The following is a 15,625-nucleotide window of genomic DNA, read 5'->3' as shown; positions in this document are numbered from 1 at the left end:
TGGGATTCCGCTTACTATCAGCCGAGCGCTTCAGGTATAAATCTAATAATAGAAATTCCATTTTACGTGTGTAAATTTTGAGTCTATTCAGAGATCCTTTACAAGATGTGTCATTATCTTTTCTATTCTTCCTGTTAGAATATTTCAGTTCACTTCAGGGTCGAAGTCCCGTAATCAGAACTAGTGTTCACCCATTCAGCAAGTACTTCGTCACTAGTAAGTAATTTTATATGTTTCCGATTACTGTAAACATTAAAAAATGTATCGTATTTAATTGCATACATTTAATCATTTTAAAAAGATTTAGTTAAATCAGAAAATAGTGATGAAGAGAACCAAGCGGAAGGCCGTCTTGTTGGTGGTCTAGGTGCCAATTTGATCAACACGGGCATCTTCAACAATCGATTCACCCCCGCAAACACTTGGAGGCCCTTTGCTAATTTAGCCAACAGGATTTCAGTTTCTTACAACCCCAACTATGACAACCCACTTGATACCTTCGACGCCTGTACGTCACCAAGCGGCGACGCCGGAATCTGTGCACCGGGAAACATTTGTTCGTTATTCGGTGGCCGGCCAAGTGGTTCCTGCATCCTGGGAAAAGTCTGTTGCATCAGTAAGTATCCAAAACTATTTCATAAAAATAAAGGGCTAAGGTTACATTTAAATATGAATTTTCTAAACAAAAGACTCGATCAGCACTTGTGGCGGTACGGTCACTCTGAACAATACGTTCTGGCAATCTCCGTCAAGAGCCGTTAGCGCTCCTTCCACCTGCACGTTGACTGTCCGGTTGGACACTAAATTGGCGGAACAGTTAAAAAGACCCATTTGCCAAATTCGGTAAGTCCGTTATATTTACGCACTATGCATTGAAGCAACAAAATAAAGTTCAGACATGTTATGTAGAAATTATTAGCGTTGTCCGTTTTTTTAAATGTTAGTCTGGATTTCGTATCCTTTACCATTGGTGGACCGTCAACAACAGGAACAACAATTGGAACTTGCACGGATACTTTTACGGTTGGCGGATCAACTACTACGGCGCCAACTATTTGTGGTGTCAATGCCGGGCAACACAGTGAGCTCAACACTTGGAATATAGAATTCAAATGATGACTTCTATTAATTAAATTGAATTATTTTAGTGTACCTTGACGTCCCGTCATCCGACATTACTCCGAGTAATGTCCAGCTCATGTTCAATTTTGCAGCTGGAACGACAACCACTCGCGGGTGGAACATCAAAATCGCTATGCTTCCTTGTGGCGCTAGATATCTCGGTAATTGATATTTCTCTTCTTTTCAAAAGTTCAGATATTAAATTTATAGATCATTAATTATTTTACTTTTTCCTATAGCTCCAACGGATTGCCTTCAATATTTCACATCTACTACGGGAAGAGTCAAGTCATTCAATTGGCAAGACGCCGCAGGTGCCTTACAACTCAACAATCAAAACTACAACATTTGCTTCCGGACGGAACTGGTTTCCTCGCAGGTATGCTAATAATTGTTGGAATCAATAAACAAACCATTCATTGTTTTAATTATTACAGAGAGCAACCGAAATGTGCGTTTCAGTTTGTACTGGACTCACGACTGGCGACGCTTTTTCTATAACCACGGTAGCTCCCATTAACCTTGGAGATGTAAACAGCGCAACAGTATCTGCCTTCATCAATTCTCTTTCTGCTGTGGGTACAACGTTTTCAATTTTTGGAGTTACTATTGCCGTTTGTCTGTACGATTTCCTGCTCATCGCTGGTGGAAGAGACGCCAACAATGTCGAGGCTGACCGTTACTGTGGAAATGCGCTCAATCCAGTCCCCATCAATACACCGGCTACTGCTGCAGCGGCAGCCGCAGTGGTCCCTCCTTTGACCCCTCCTTACGGTGGTCCAGCAGCCGGTGGACTGCCCAACAGTGTCCAAGTGTGCAGTAAGTTTTAAAATGGCTCATATTCTCAATTACGCAATCTATTCAGCTCATATTACATTGAATGTATCGTCACAGCTTCCGTCAGACCATTTAGGATGACATACCGGACCGACGGCCAAGAAACGCAGGTGCTTGCGGGTCCGGCGACCAATACGATTTGGGCGCTGGCCGATACAGCCAACACGGGATTCTGTCTCGACTATCAAGAACGATAGACAATCAATCAATTGCCCGACATCTCGTCTGAGATTAACGTTCCACTTCAAACGAATTTTGATGACCCTTTTAATATTAGAAATTATAGTTGGGGCCTTTAAGTGAGTTCTCTGATTATGCATATCATTTAATTAATTTACTTTCCGCTTTAGTTGTTTCAACCATTTCCTAGAAATGCGCTATCAAATTTGATTTTCGTTTTAATTTAATTATTTATTCTTATTAGATGTGTTTGGACATGCATTTGAAGTGAATCAGTGTTGATTTAGGGTGGATGACTATTCAAATTTCATTTGATAATGTGCTTGACTACACCAAATTAAAATTGATTCACTAAGAAGAATCGCCCTTAACTGGCAAAATATTTGTCAATCTAAAAAAAAAATGCTCAGCTCGTCCAATTAAAAATAAACAGCTTTTACCACTTTATAATATCTTATTTTGTTTGTTTTTTAAATTGCCAAAGAAAATGAAGATTGGACTGGTGCATGGAAAAGAATACAATAAAAATAAGATAAGGTAATAGGTTTGAATTTGGCGGGGGGGGGTCGATTTTTAATTGTAATCGATATCTTCTATTTAGAATATTAGTGTCGTCTGCTCTAGTCTTGTTCACCAGTTTTGGAAAAAAGAGACGAAGTTTAATAAGATTTATACAAAAATGGACACATAACTTTTTTTTGAAACGTACGTGGCTGCACGTAAAATTGCACAACAAATCAAATTAGAAAAATGTGATCGTCGTGTGAATTCTGTGGTTGTTTAGCAAACGCAAAAGGCAAAGTTGTGAAATACAAGAGAAGCAGTTCCGAATAAGCAGCTCAGGAATAATATCGTACTCATACTAAGTCATGACTGATTAAACACGCGATTCGTCACTCATTTAGGCCGAAATAAACTCGTTTTTTCGGGGTTCTTCATCTACCTCCTCGTTATAGCATCGCATTCTATTTGAATTCGTCGATTGAACAGCGAAAAGCCATGCAAACCAAGGGGAGATTTAAAGGTGCAGGTACACGAACTTGGCGATGCGTCTTTTTATTTAGGTCTTCCAAATATCTGATAAAAGATGGATTTTAAAAATAGCTGATCCCGCAATTTATGTATGCGGGAACTTGTTTCATACGCAGGATGTTCATGTTCTGTTTATAAAACCTTGGCGGGAATATCAAATGACACTTCTGTTTTATCTTTCAACACTCGAGACTGGACTAAATTTCGCGCAACTGGAAAAACCCTTGGGAAAAACCCAATTCGAATGAGTTTGGCAGTTTGCCTTCGCATTTCTGTCTGAGTCCCAATTCAGTTTCAAACTTATACGTCGACAGTCGTGTTAATAAAATTATATTATAACTTTTTAGCAAATATTGTTACAATTGCTTCTGTGGCTACACAAGTTTTCATCATCTGCAGATAAGGTAGAGCTCATTTCATTTTTCATTCATTTCATTCAAAATTCTGAAGAAAAGAGAAAAATTGAAGAAAAGAATTGCACAAAGTACCCGCAAAGTACTTAAGTTCCCCAAACGTTTTTACTGAAATGGGCCCAATCACATGCATCTTCGCTATTCTTTTGGCCGTTTGCTGTCAGTGCCAATCATTTAACCTTGGGGCTTCTTCTTCTTCTTGGGCGAAACTAAAAATCTCACCGGACACGTTCAGTTCCATGGAGTACGGCAATTTTCTCACTGAAATTTATGAACACGCCGATAATAATCACAAATCAACTGCCAGCCAGAAAAAATATTTCTACTCCCCCATTGCGCTATTGGACCACTCAAGTGCCGTTAGCACTTACAACAGATTCACGAAACAGCCAGAGATGAGATTCCGTGTGGAAATGTGGAACGACAAAGTTCAAAAAGAAGTTGTGAAATATTTGAACGAGATCGTCGGCCACGAAATTAAATCTAATCAAGTGAGAGTCCTCCCCTTGGATAAAGTCTTTCTCACCAGCAAAAGAGCCAGCACGGAGGAATATTTTCTATCTCCAGAGTGGACGAATTATGACAAAGGCAAAACCCTGAGACTTTCTCTGTCGTGTTTTGAACAGAAAATCTGCGACGAACTGGCCAATGATATGCGGACCAACCCCGAACATTTAAATCATTTCAAACTCCTGTACAGTTTGTCATCGCAAACGTCGCAAACCAAACAGACGACCATCAGTATCGACAGCGTCACTTCCGGTCAATTGGTCTCGACTCTTTTACAGAAATTTGGAGACAAAAACGAAATTTATCTGACGGCCAACGACGAGAAGAAAATGTTGACGGAAACGGCCACCAAAATTCGAATGGACACATTTGATGACTCAGAGGTTGGGTCTCCGGACGCTGAAATTACAATCTATTCTTTTTTAAAGGATTTGCTGGTCACGTCCAGGACGACCATCAAAGATCAAAGCGACAAGATGTGGGACTCTGTTTTCTGGAATGAGGACAATTATCGGCCGGACAAGACGACGAAAACATTGAACGAAATCCTCAACAAACTTGAAAGGGAAACTCAAAAGATGTTGGCGGATATGTTTCAAAAAGTGGAGAAACAGTCGGTAATATTAGGAAAATTAACTTCGAATAGTAAAGAGAAAAGACGAGAAGAACAACATCGCAATGTCAATGTCAATGAGAAATGGAAATTTGCAAAAAACTACTCGGATGAAGAAAATAAAAATTTTGAGAATAAAGAAACAATCCAACACAATTACGACTCAAACAGTTGGGCCGACGTGGACAGAATCAGTTCAACAATTTCAGAGAAAATGGCAAACGAATCTGATGGTTCCAGCCAAGTTGAAATTACGAAAGAAGACGTTGAAAAATTATTACAAGAAAGTAGAATTCACGTCCAATGGGACGGAGAAAAATTCGTGCCCAAACCGATGCAACTCAGCAGAATCAATTTGGCCAAATTTCGCGACTCTCAATCGTTTCAGGATCGTAACATCCGGGTTCGTTACACGACCGCCGAACTGTCGGCGCCGATAAAATTTTTGGTACACACAGAATTGAACGTCACTGACGAATGGAACCATTTAAAGGAGGAACTCAAAGGTTTTTGAAATAAATTTTTCGAAATAAATTTATTAAATTTTAATCGAATTATTATAATTAAATTTCAGCCACTACTGAGCTCTTAACTACAACCGTGAACAACTTGGTGAAAACAAATACCAAACTGAGTGTTGTAGAGAGCGATTTAACTAATGAATTAGAAGGTGTTTTAAATTATTTAAGAAAATAGGAAAACAGAATTCTTCTTAATGTTGTGATTGAGCAGGGACTAAACAAGAGTTGGAGAAAACCAAAAACGACTTAAAGGAAACGAAGGTTTATGTCAATAATCTATCGATAAAGTTAAATGGTATTTTATGATTTTACTGGAAATGAAATTTAAATTTTAAAAAAAATTTTACAAAATTTACGGTTTTTATTATGAGCAGAGACCAAACAGGAGTTGGTGAAAACGAGAGCAGATTTTCTCATAACCGTCGATGGTTTATCTGCAAAATTAAACGGTATTTATTCTTATATTGGAAAATTAGATAAAAATTCGAATGCAAAATTTTTTTAAATAAATTTAGCGACCGAAACAGAATTGGCAGAAACGAAAATCACGGCCGGGAAATGGTCAGCTGAACTCAAAAGTAAATTTCACGTCTAATAAATTTTTTTGAAAAATAATTTGTTTTAATTTAATTTTGTTTTCTTTGATTGTGTAGTGAATTTGGGTCGATTTAGTCAAGAATTAAAAGTTGCTGAAGAAAATCTGAAAAAAGATCTAATAGGTAAAAATAATTTAGTTTTATTATTTTAATTGATTTAATTTAAATGGAATGCATTTATTCAGCAACTTTAATTGACGTGGAAACTGCAAAAACAAATTTGGCATCAACGAGAACGGAATTGAACAGCACAAAGTCCGCCGTTGCAGATTTGGCGACCAAATTAAATGGTAAATTGTAAATAAAATTTTAAATTTATGAAATAAATTAAAGAATTTGATTCAACAGCCCGAACCAGTGAAATAGTCGACATTAGAAAAATTCCCACCTCGTGTGCGGATATGGAGCGAATAGGACATAAACTGAGCGGATTCTTTTTGGTAAAAGGATCAAAGAAGATGGAAATGATTTACTGCAACTTTAATGCCAATCAAAATGGTACGCTGTCTGCTGTTTGTGTTTGTTATTGTTTTACCTAATTGGTTTTGTTTACAGACAAACAGAAATGGATTGGATACGCCGACGTCAAATCGGCGCCTGTCCATTTCTACGTCACGAGAAATTCTTCAATTTCCACAGAAGGAAATCCAATTACTTTCGACTTGGCGCGGGTGAACGAGGGAAACGCCATGAATTTGAACACCGGGAAATTCACGGCACCGCGACCGGGAATTTATTTTTTCTCTTTCACGGGAGTTGCGCATCTTTATTATTCATCTGCTGTTTATTTTATTTCTTATCTTTATTTGAACGGGAATTCAATCGGGTGGAGTTATGTTTACGAGGGTAAAGGCCCCGTAGAACAATATAGTGTGGTGACCCTCCAGTTGACGCTCAACTTGATAACAGGTGATCGAGTCTGGGTGCAGATTGGTTATTCTGGTACATCCTCGTTTTTGACTGACGACAGTAACCACCGGACCCATTTCACGGGTTTCATGTTGGAGGAGGAAATTGTCGCGTCACTTTGAGGTTCAACTTCATCGGCGACGCACGACGCTTTTTATGACACGAACATTTTTGTTTAACGTCGACACGAAATTTTGGGGACGGAGGGAATTTTAAGGGAGGGGGAGGGAAGAAAATTCGTTCGATTCTAATTCATTTATGAATAAGAATTTCTTTGCCAAAATTGAATTGTAGATGCAAATACACTAACTGAATACACAAAACGAATTTCAAGTTTGTATCTGGAAAACTCTAGACGCGACCAGCAAAAAACCGATTTTGATTGCCAGATTTACAAAAAGCGGGAGGCCTTTAAATGGGAGAAAATTCATTCGCGTTTAATTCACTTACGGATCGGAATTTTCAAATAATTCTTTTACAGATGAATTAACATTTCAGTTGTGCACTCGTCCAGAAAAAATTCAAGAGTCTACCTCTAAAACTAAGAGCACGGGACGTGTAAAACTCATTTTGATTGCCAGATTTAAAAAATGATTTTTTGAAAATTTCGCTCAAAATCAAAACGAAAACGATGCAACTACACATCTCGTTTATCTTTAAGAAAGATTTCCATTTTTAAAATTTGATTTCATTAAATTTTAATCATTTTTTTCTCACGGTCGCAGAATGGGAGGAGAGAAAAAAAATAGGGAAGGGTAGACAATTCAGTCGACTCTTATTCATTAAGGAGTGGGAATTTCTTGACGAAAATTAAAATGTAGATGCAACTAAACATTTTTATTTCACAACCGAATTTTCGCGGTTCTATATGTAAAAATGTGGGCGTGGCAAGTAAAAAACCAATTTTGATTGCCAGATTTCACTAAATGCTTGTTTGATTTAATAATAAAATTTCCCCTAGAAAAATTAAAAAAAAAAATCCAATTTGATTGGCGATCGCAGCTTAACATCACATAAAATTAACGCTGAATCGCTTAATATTCCCCGCATCTTATTCCAAAAAAAGCTTTAATTTAAAAATGTGAATTTCACGGTGAATCCCGCACGAAATGGACGATCACGCCACCGCGGTGTCAGAAAAAGAGAAAACTGTCAATTTCGAATGACCAAGATGTTGCGAGACCAAAGGGTTGAACCATGTCGTGTTAGTTGATTAAACGACGATTCTTACTTTGATGACAGTTTAGAGTCATTACAGTTTAATGTTAGATGATGAATGCCAAGTGCCAGGGTCGGTCATTCACGATCGTTTGATGACTCAATGGTGATGATTTTATACATTACATTGACGTCAATGTCAACGTCAACAGTTGAATGGTTGTTAAATGCCAGGAAAAAGAATTCAAAACAAAAATTGTTATTGTAACCTCCTATCAACATTAACTGTCAGTGAGTCGTGAGGTACAAAAACGGGCCTGATCTGTAGTCGTTATTCAAATGAAATATTTAATGAGCCCTAACTGAGGAGAACAAAAACGGCGATAAGAACCATTCAACCGCAGCCTAGCTCAGGATGGAATAATCGTACTCCTTTCTATATGTAGTGATTGATAATCAACGACAACAAGTAGTCAAAAAAGAATAACAAAGATCAATGTTTGTCCTACCTTAAAGCCTGCGAAATACGGCCGGGCATCCACAGGTGCTTAGACCATCAAAGTAGAATTACACCAGGCGGGATAGGAAAATGGGGGCCCTCGTGAATACACCCACACTCACATGGGTGTACACGAGGACAGAGTGGATTGAACGAAAGGGGAAGAAGACATCCGTAACTCGATCCGACATCGGTAGTTCCTCCAATGAAAGGGGATGCTGTTTATCTAAATGAAAATTTAAAATGGGTTACGAAAAAATATTTTGGACATAAACAACAAGGACAAGCAGAAAATGAGACAGTGGGTAAACCCAAATTTTAATAAATGGGAGAATGTAAGGTGTCCATGTTAATACACTGAACTCACGCAGGTCCTGCAACATAAAAATCTCCCTAGCAGGTCGAAGGAATAAAAGTAACACAAATCATTATCCTAGTGACAATACTGAGGACAGGTCAAATGTCAGCACAAATAAAACTTTCATATTTTGTGATTACGATGGCTGGCCTCAAATCTGCACTTTGAAAAGGAAAAGTTTACGCAGTGCACACAATCTGCCAAGCATCGACAGGTGGCTTACATGAAAAATGCCAGTCAGGAAATATGACATTTCACAAGTTGGGACAGGTTTAACTTTTCTGTCCAAGCTCTCGAAATCATTGCATAATTTGTGACTCACTTTAATTTACCTGCCAAACAGCAGCATGGGGAGCCTTGAGCCTCCACACCAACACCACAGAGTCCACAAGACGAACGACCACATTTAAGTCATTTTATTCGTTCAACAATTTTTCGTGCAGCCACGTACGTTTCCCCAAAAAGTGACCGTTACATTTTCTTCATAATCTTAAACTTTTTCTGTGTGAGGGATTGGGTGCAGCAGAAGCAGGAGCTTTTTTCGAAACTGGTGAAGAAGAAGAACAAGACTGTAGCAGACGACACTAATATTCAAATTAACCATGCTTTAGTAAGATATCGATAGAAGTTAAAAATTGCCATATTTAAATGTTTAATCCAGGAGTTCCAGGACCCTCATGAAAGTCAAGAGAGAACAAACTATACGGCTGGTAATTTATTTAATGCTGCAGAATTATGAGCGCGGTAACATCTGCGTGCTAGTCGAACGACTTTCTTCTGTCACTTCAGTAAAACTAAAATTTATTTTGATTTTGAATCATATCATTGCGGGCTCAGGCCTTTTCTGATAAACATGTAAATTTATATTCAAATAAAACCGGCTGCGGCAGGAAAAATTCAGGAAAAATTGATTGAATCATCCACGTTATTATTAGACGCCAGGATTCTCCTTGTGTCGTAGATCGTAGAGGTAAACTGGAAGTAACGGCCAGCCTTTCTTGTGTAGACTCTCCTGAACTCGTTCGATGGCCGACATTAACTTGGACCGGTGACTGGCTGTCAACGGTATCCTATCAAATTAAAAGAGTCAATAAATGGAATTAAATACAAGATTTAATGTGTCATCTTACACTGGTTTTTGGGTACGTTTGCGGTCCGCTCGATCCTTGTGCAACAGAGTGCAGCGCATCCGCTCCGGATCGACGGGCGGATGGTGAGGATCGCTGAAGCCGATGACATTCAACAATCGTGTCAATTCGGTCGCCGTGTCTTCCAGCAGGAGCCGCTCGTAGAAGAGGACGGTCCCGTTTTGGATGTCCTGGATCCAACCGACGGCGTGATCCGCCCAAGTGTCGGCCACGTAGTCGACGTAATTGTCGAACTGCGGCCCCACGAAATCGCTGGACGACACCACACCCGTGTGATTGCCCGACGATCCCAGGAAATGGGCGAAGGTGAATAACGCGTCCATGGGATTGCGAAGTAAAAGAATCCCGCGGTTGTCGTAGAGGAAACTCCTGATGGGACCTCTTTTCTTGTTGTCTTTCATGGTTTGGTTGTCCTTTACCTGTCGAAAAAATAATCGTCAAGAAGAGTTTAAATCTACAATTTAAAAGGGCATTTAAATAATACGTACAAGGTTGTTCCTTATAGTTGGGAAGGAGGCGAAATGAGGCAGACCAACGTCGTGATCCTTGATGAGAATGGTGCATTCGCAATTCAGGTCCACCTCGTTCCCGTGGTGTCCTTCATTCCAATTAACATTTTTAATTAAATAACTACAGTACCGGTAATTTGTTTGAACGTAATAAACAAATTTAAAATGTTTTATTACCGGTTGTGACGATTGGGGATTTTGGTTTTCCGTAGACGGTCCCGGTATAAATCCTTATTTTGGCAATGATTCAATAATAATAATGAGGTCTGTTTAAATTAATAATATTAACTCACCCTGTTACTCCCTCAATCAACTGACGCGTCCAAGTAATTCCACTTCCGGGGAAAGAAGTTAAAGCCCATTTCGGTCGGGTTTTATTCTTCGCAAACTATTAATCCAACCGTGCAGAAATGTATTCGTAATTAATTGCGCCAAATAAATCTGTTTGAACTATAAAATAATCTTTTTACTTGAACGGCGAAATGTCGACAGGTGGGATCGTCAATCCACGGGTAAGTGGCCATCAGTTCCTGGTCAACTTCGTCGTAGTCCGGAATACAATCCTGATGTTGTTTAGTAGCGTCGCTCTCTGCTGAATTTGTTTTGCAAATGCTGATCGTGTTGTCTGCACTGCTGTTGTTGAAGTGATGCAACGAAATCAATATCAAACCCGTCGTTAAAAAACAAATGAAGTAATAGTCTCTCAAGCGAAGCTTCATCTTGTCTGTTTGACGAGGAAGTTGGACGAAAGACTAAAAAACTTGGCCAGAATTCTTATGAAAAGTGAAAAGGTTGATTTTTCTTAGGACCTCCCTTATTAGAACTACCTTAAGACTACACGGGCGATTTACAAGAAATATAGACAAGGACACCTCCCATGGGAGGGACCGAGGGAGACGCATTGGAGACATTTTAAAATTAAAATCAAAGGGTTGTGTGTGTTGCCTATAAGAATACAATTTTGTGTGTGATAAAAAGGAAAGCGACTGCTGTGTGTATTTACTTAGTCGTCTTGGAGATCCCGTCAAACCAGTTCAACTGGAAGGAAAACTGGCTCGGTTGCTGTGTTGACCGCTAAGAAGGGCAATCTTCGACTCGCCATCCATGGACACTTCGTAATATTTGGCAATATTCGATTCATGGGCTTGTTGCGCCATTTTCATCAATATTCGTGCTGTGTCTTGATGACAAAAAAGGGCAGAATCAAAATGAATAAGAAGGAAATACTGATGGGCAATCAATTCACAGCGAATTCTCATTTCTATTTTTAGCTACCGCTCACTGGTGTTTTGCATTTGCGTGGGAAACAGAGGATAGCAAATAATGCTAATATTCTGTTAAATTGCCAATAATTTCGTAAAAGGAGAGACAGGAATAGACCATATTCCTGCCAATAGATTTGGCCATAGCGCCAAATCCCAAGATATTAAGGGGGAAAACGCCAGAATAAGCAAACTAAAGTTGGCTTATAGAAAACCTGAAGTTTAGACATTCATCGAAAAATGCCCATGTTTAGGCTACCTATTTTTAAAAAACAGCGCTTCTCTGAGAGCACAAGGTCACACAAAGGGGAGCACATGAGCACAAGGGCTCAAAGCTTATAGACACAGGCATAACATCGTCTGCCGGGTCCTTCAGTGACCGATGTTAACCGGAATTTATTATTACCAGCCATTATTAAAAAAAAACAGCTGAGCGAGAGTATTGCAAATAAATCAATCAAAAATATTTGACTTAATGTTCTTTTTTTGGTGGAAAATAGGAGGTTATAGAAGTTTGGCTGCAGTGACGGACATTCTTCCAGCACCAGCTGATACAGCAAATACTGGATTTTGCCTCGATTATCAAGAGAAATAGACATCGCATGACAATCAAGAAATACATATGGTGATGAGCTGTTTTATGGTTTCTCTTTAAATGCTGACTCAAATTGAAATTTAAACTTGGTAGATGGTAAATGGATTTTTAGTTAGCTCTTCTTTTTTTGTGGCGCATTTCAGTTGATTTTAACTATTACGATGCATTTTCTAAACCACGCTATTTCAAAGTTTTGTACTTTTCATACGACCTCTTATTTTCTTTACCAATTTCTTATAATGTCTGAAAACGACCGCAATAAAATAAACCTTTTTTTTTGGCAAGGTAAAAGAATCAGTTTAGAGATCATTTCTTTGATTTTATCGTCGATCTGAATTTGTTGTCTATTTAATTTTACTTTGATTTTGAACGTTGGACGTAATAAGAACAGTGGAACCGGCCAACTCGTGGATGTTTCCTTACTACTGCAGCCACTAGCCTCGAGTGCTCATCAGCTCTCCTCAGTGCAGTCCCTGGAAACTATTTTAAAAAAAAGCCCAAACCCAACAAATCTTCAAAATTCTCCGTCTTCTTTTGGCTGTGTCAGGTCATTTCATTATCAAGAAATGACCACCACACAACATCCTTGTCATAATACTCAACGTCTAATACTCAACGACTAAACTAAACGTATTTAGCCTCAGGACCCGTTTCTTTACAGATGAATAAGAATAGATTTGGTTCCTTTTTTTTTCAAAATATTATTAGGCTTGAAAGTTCCCGAATCTTTAGCCGTCGGCACTGACGTACATGGTAGTACTGGTATTACAAAACAAAGCTGTCTGCCTCTACGATTTCCTTCTCATCGCCGGTGGTAGAGATACCAACGGTATTGTGGCAGACCGTTATTGTGGAAATGCTTTAAATCCAGTGCCATTAGCCGTTCCTGTGGGAGCGGCCGTTGGTACAACACCAGTTCTAGCAGCCGCAGTACCCGGTGGTTCAGCCACTAGTGTCCAAGTCTGCAGTAAGTTATACCGTGTTATACCTAATTATATATTACTTATTCACAAGCACTGGATTGAATTAAATCTATTATTACAGCTGACATCAGTACCTTCCGAATGACCTACCAAACCGACGGTACTGGAGAGGCGATTACAACTATTAATGCACCAACGGTTCCCGTTTTGGCAGCGGCTGATACTGCATTAGGCCTGCCAATACTGGATTCTGTCTTGACTACCAAGAACGATAGACTAAATCAATACGTGCCCAATGTTTCGTTCGAGGATTAACGATCTGCTTAAAAGTAAAATATTATTATGGTCTGTTCCATGTCGTTGCTATCGTAGTGCTGGTGGAAGGAGAACTTAAAAGTTCTCTGATGACGTAGCATTAACTTATATAAGAACATTTTCACGTGAAGCATTATTTTATTTAATTGGTCGCTTTCCAGAATTAGGCCTAAACACCCACAAATAGAAATTCTTTTGAACTATGCTCTTTGCTCCTTTTGTGTTTGTCTTGAAAGTTACTTCGATTTGGTGTGAATGAAATTACATTCATTTCGTGTAATGATGCAATTTAACCAATCTAAATAAAATGCTATTCACTGAACAAGAAACGGTTTCTATCGATTTCTTAAGAAAAAGGGGTTTGGTCGTTTGGATAATTGGATTTAAGGAGGGAAGGATTTATCGATATCTTAAGCTAATTAGAATATTAGTGTCGTCTGCTTTCATTTGTTTCAAAGTTTCGATAATCGAGAAAGAGACGAAGTTGGAAGTTCGAGATTTATATTGTTAGCCTATATAGATTCATTTTTTTTTTATACACTATTCGTTTCCATGCTGTTTAGCAGGTAAAATAAAAATAAAATTATACTAATCGAATGATTCTGGGAGCTTCAATAAATAGAAGAGTTAAAGTTAAACCTGTTCCAAATATGTGAAAGTTAGTTCCTGACTATATAATTTATCATGTGATTGCTCTATCTATACATGGCAGTTTGTTTTCACTGTAACATTTCCCTTAAGCATACATGAGGCCAGAGCCAGCCATCTAAACCCACAAGATATTGCAGTTTTGCTTGTGCTGGTAACAAGCTGTCATCAGAAACCATCTCAGTATCATCGCTTGGGTTTCAATGATTTGTGTTGTTGTGTTTTTGCTTTTATATCTGTGACCTGATAGATATTTGAATGATGGATGACTTGCATAACTGCAGTTTATTGAAAGTAAACCTGAAATTCACCTGTTTATTAATAATTACGGTTTACCCAAGCTGTCTCATTTTCAACTTTTCCTTCCTTTGTCAATATTTTTCGTTAACTAATTTTTTATTTTTCATTTAGATAAACAGCATCCCATTTTATTGGAGAAACTACCAATGTCGGCCGAGTTAAGTCTCTATTCTTCCCCCTTTCTTTAAATGTTCTCTGTCCTCGTGTACACCCATGTGAGTGTGGGTGTATTCACGAGGGCCCCCATTTTCCTATCCCGCCTGGTGGATTCAATCGAGCACCTGTGGATTCCTGGCCGTATTTCCGCGCTGACTGTCCGGATGGACACCAAATTGGTGGAACAAATAATAAGAGGCCCATTTGCCAAATTCGGTAAAATCAATATAACAGTAATAGCACTATGCATTGATGCAACAAAAATAAGTTCAAACATGTCATGAGAAAATTATTTACGATATTCATTTCTATTTTAGGGTGGATAGTTCATATATTCGGCGCAATACAATGGTGACTGCAACCCAGGAAGGCGTTCTTTGAGTTTATAGTCCGTGTTGGAAAGTTGTCAGACGTGCATAAAAGGCAAGAGAGGAATAGAACAAGTGTGTGTTTAGTCAAGAATCGCAAAATTAACATAAAGCATAAGGGCATGCACTACACGAACTAGAATAATACATGCAACCCGTTGTTGTATAAAGAATGTAATAAGTATTGGGTAAGAGGATAAACAATGTATGTGACGACGTCCCCATGTCAATTGATGCCGAAGGATTTGTTGGCTAAAAAAATGAATAAGTATAGGAAATGCAAATGGGCACTCAAATCACAGCAAATTCTATCCCATCATTCTTGTCGAATTTTGCTTAACGTCAAACCAAGCGCGCGCTGATGTTTGGCAGTTATTTGAGAGAAGAGAGATATACTATGCAACATTCGGTAAGGTTATATTAAAACATTGTCTGTTTGTGTAACTGATTCCAATAATAACTCACGTCAAGTTGTCAATCATCTCGTAAAAGGGAAAAAAAAAGCAGGTATACGTGATCTCGTGGCTGGCGTTTGGGGTCCTGGTAATCCTGAAGACGGATTCGAGTTAAGAATGGAGCGAAGATCGTTTAAAGGACAGGCTGTCAACGGCTGAAATCTACATTTATGCTGGAGTATACTAGATACATCATAC

At 38.7% G+C, this 15,625-nt stretch overlaps 3 protein-coding genes and 1 long non-coding RNA gene across 7 annotated transcripts in view; 3 read left to right on the top strand and 1 right to left on the bottom strand.

The window, feature by feature from the left end:
• Positions 1–15,625, top strand: part of LOC124316246 — a 686,332-nt gene that overhangs the window by 658,722 nt on the left and 11,985 nt on the right. The gene's annotated exons all lie outside the window — the stretch shown is intronic.
• Positions 2,627–9,297, bottom strand: LOC124316687. Its single transcript, XR_006911952.1, has 3 exons — positions 9,081–9,297; positions 8,401–8,616; positions 2,627–3,216 (listed from the first exon to the last, which is right to left on the bottom strand). It is a non-coding gene; the product is annotated as an uncharacterized LOC124316687 (long non-coding RNA).
• Positions 3,551–15,625, top strand: part of LOC124316153 — a 25,448-nt gene continuing 13,373 nt past the window's right edge. Inside the window, exons 1-9 of one of the 3 annotated variants that reach the window (XM_046781920.1) lie at positions 3,551–5,213; positions 5,282–5,377; positions 5,440–5,523; positions 5,603–5,677; positions 5,744–5,806; positions 5,882–5,947; positions 6,010–6,114; positions 6,173–6,322; positions 6,380–6,882. In XM_046781920.1, the coding sequence (XP_046637876.1) occupies positions 3,698–5,213; positions 5,282–5,377; positions 5,440–5,523; positions 5,603–5,677; positions 5,744–5,806; positions 5,882–5,947; positions 6,010–6,114; positions 6,173–6,322; positions 6,380–6,855 (2,631 nt within the window). In that variant the 5' untranslated portion in view covers positions 3,551–3,697 and the 3' untranslated portion in view covers positions 6,856–6,882. Of the gene's footprint in view, positions 5,214–5,281; positions 5,378–5,439; positions 5,524–5,602; positions 5,678–5,743; positions 5,807–5,881; positions 5,948–6,009; positions 6,115–6,172; positions 6,323–6,379; positions 6,935–15,625 lie in introns of those variants that run through there. The other 2 variants (XM_046781921.1, XM_046781919.1) reach the window with 2 other exon arrangements.
• The window catches only part of LOC124316287, an 8,098-nt gene continuing 7,665 nt past the window's right edge, over positions 15,193–15,625 (top strand). The window contains exon 1 of one of the 2 annotated variants that reach the window (XM_046782140.1): positions 15,193–15,605. The gene's annotated coding sequence lies outside the window, so the exon portion shown is untranslated. The remainder of the gene's footprint in view (positions 15,606–15,625) is intronic. The other variant, XM_046782139.1, reaches the window with a different exon arrangement.

The sequence above is a fragment of the Daphnia pulicaria genome, chromosome 12, assembly GCF_021234035.1.
Source record: "Daphnia pulicaria isolate SC F1-1A chromosome 12, SC_F0-13Bv2, whole genome shotgun sequence".
NCBI lineage: Eukaryota > Metazoa > Arthropoda > Branchiopoda > Diplostraca > Daphniidae > Daphnia > Daphnia pulicaria.
The sequence above is the reverse complement of the archived record's forward strand: the minus strand, read 5'-3'. Positions and strand labels throughout refer to the sequence as shown.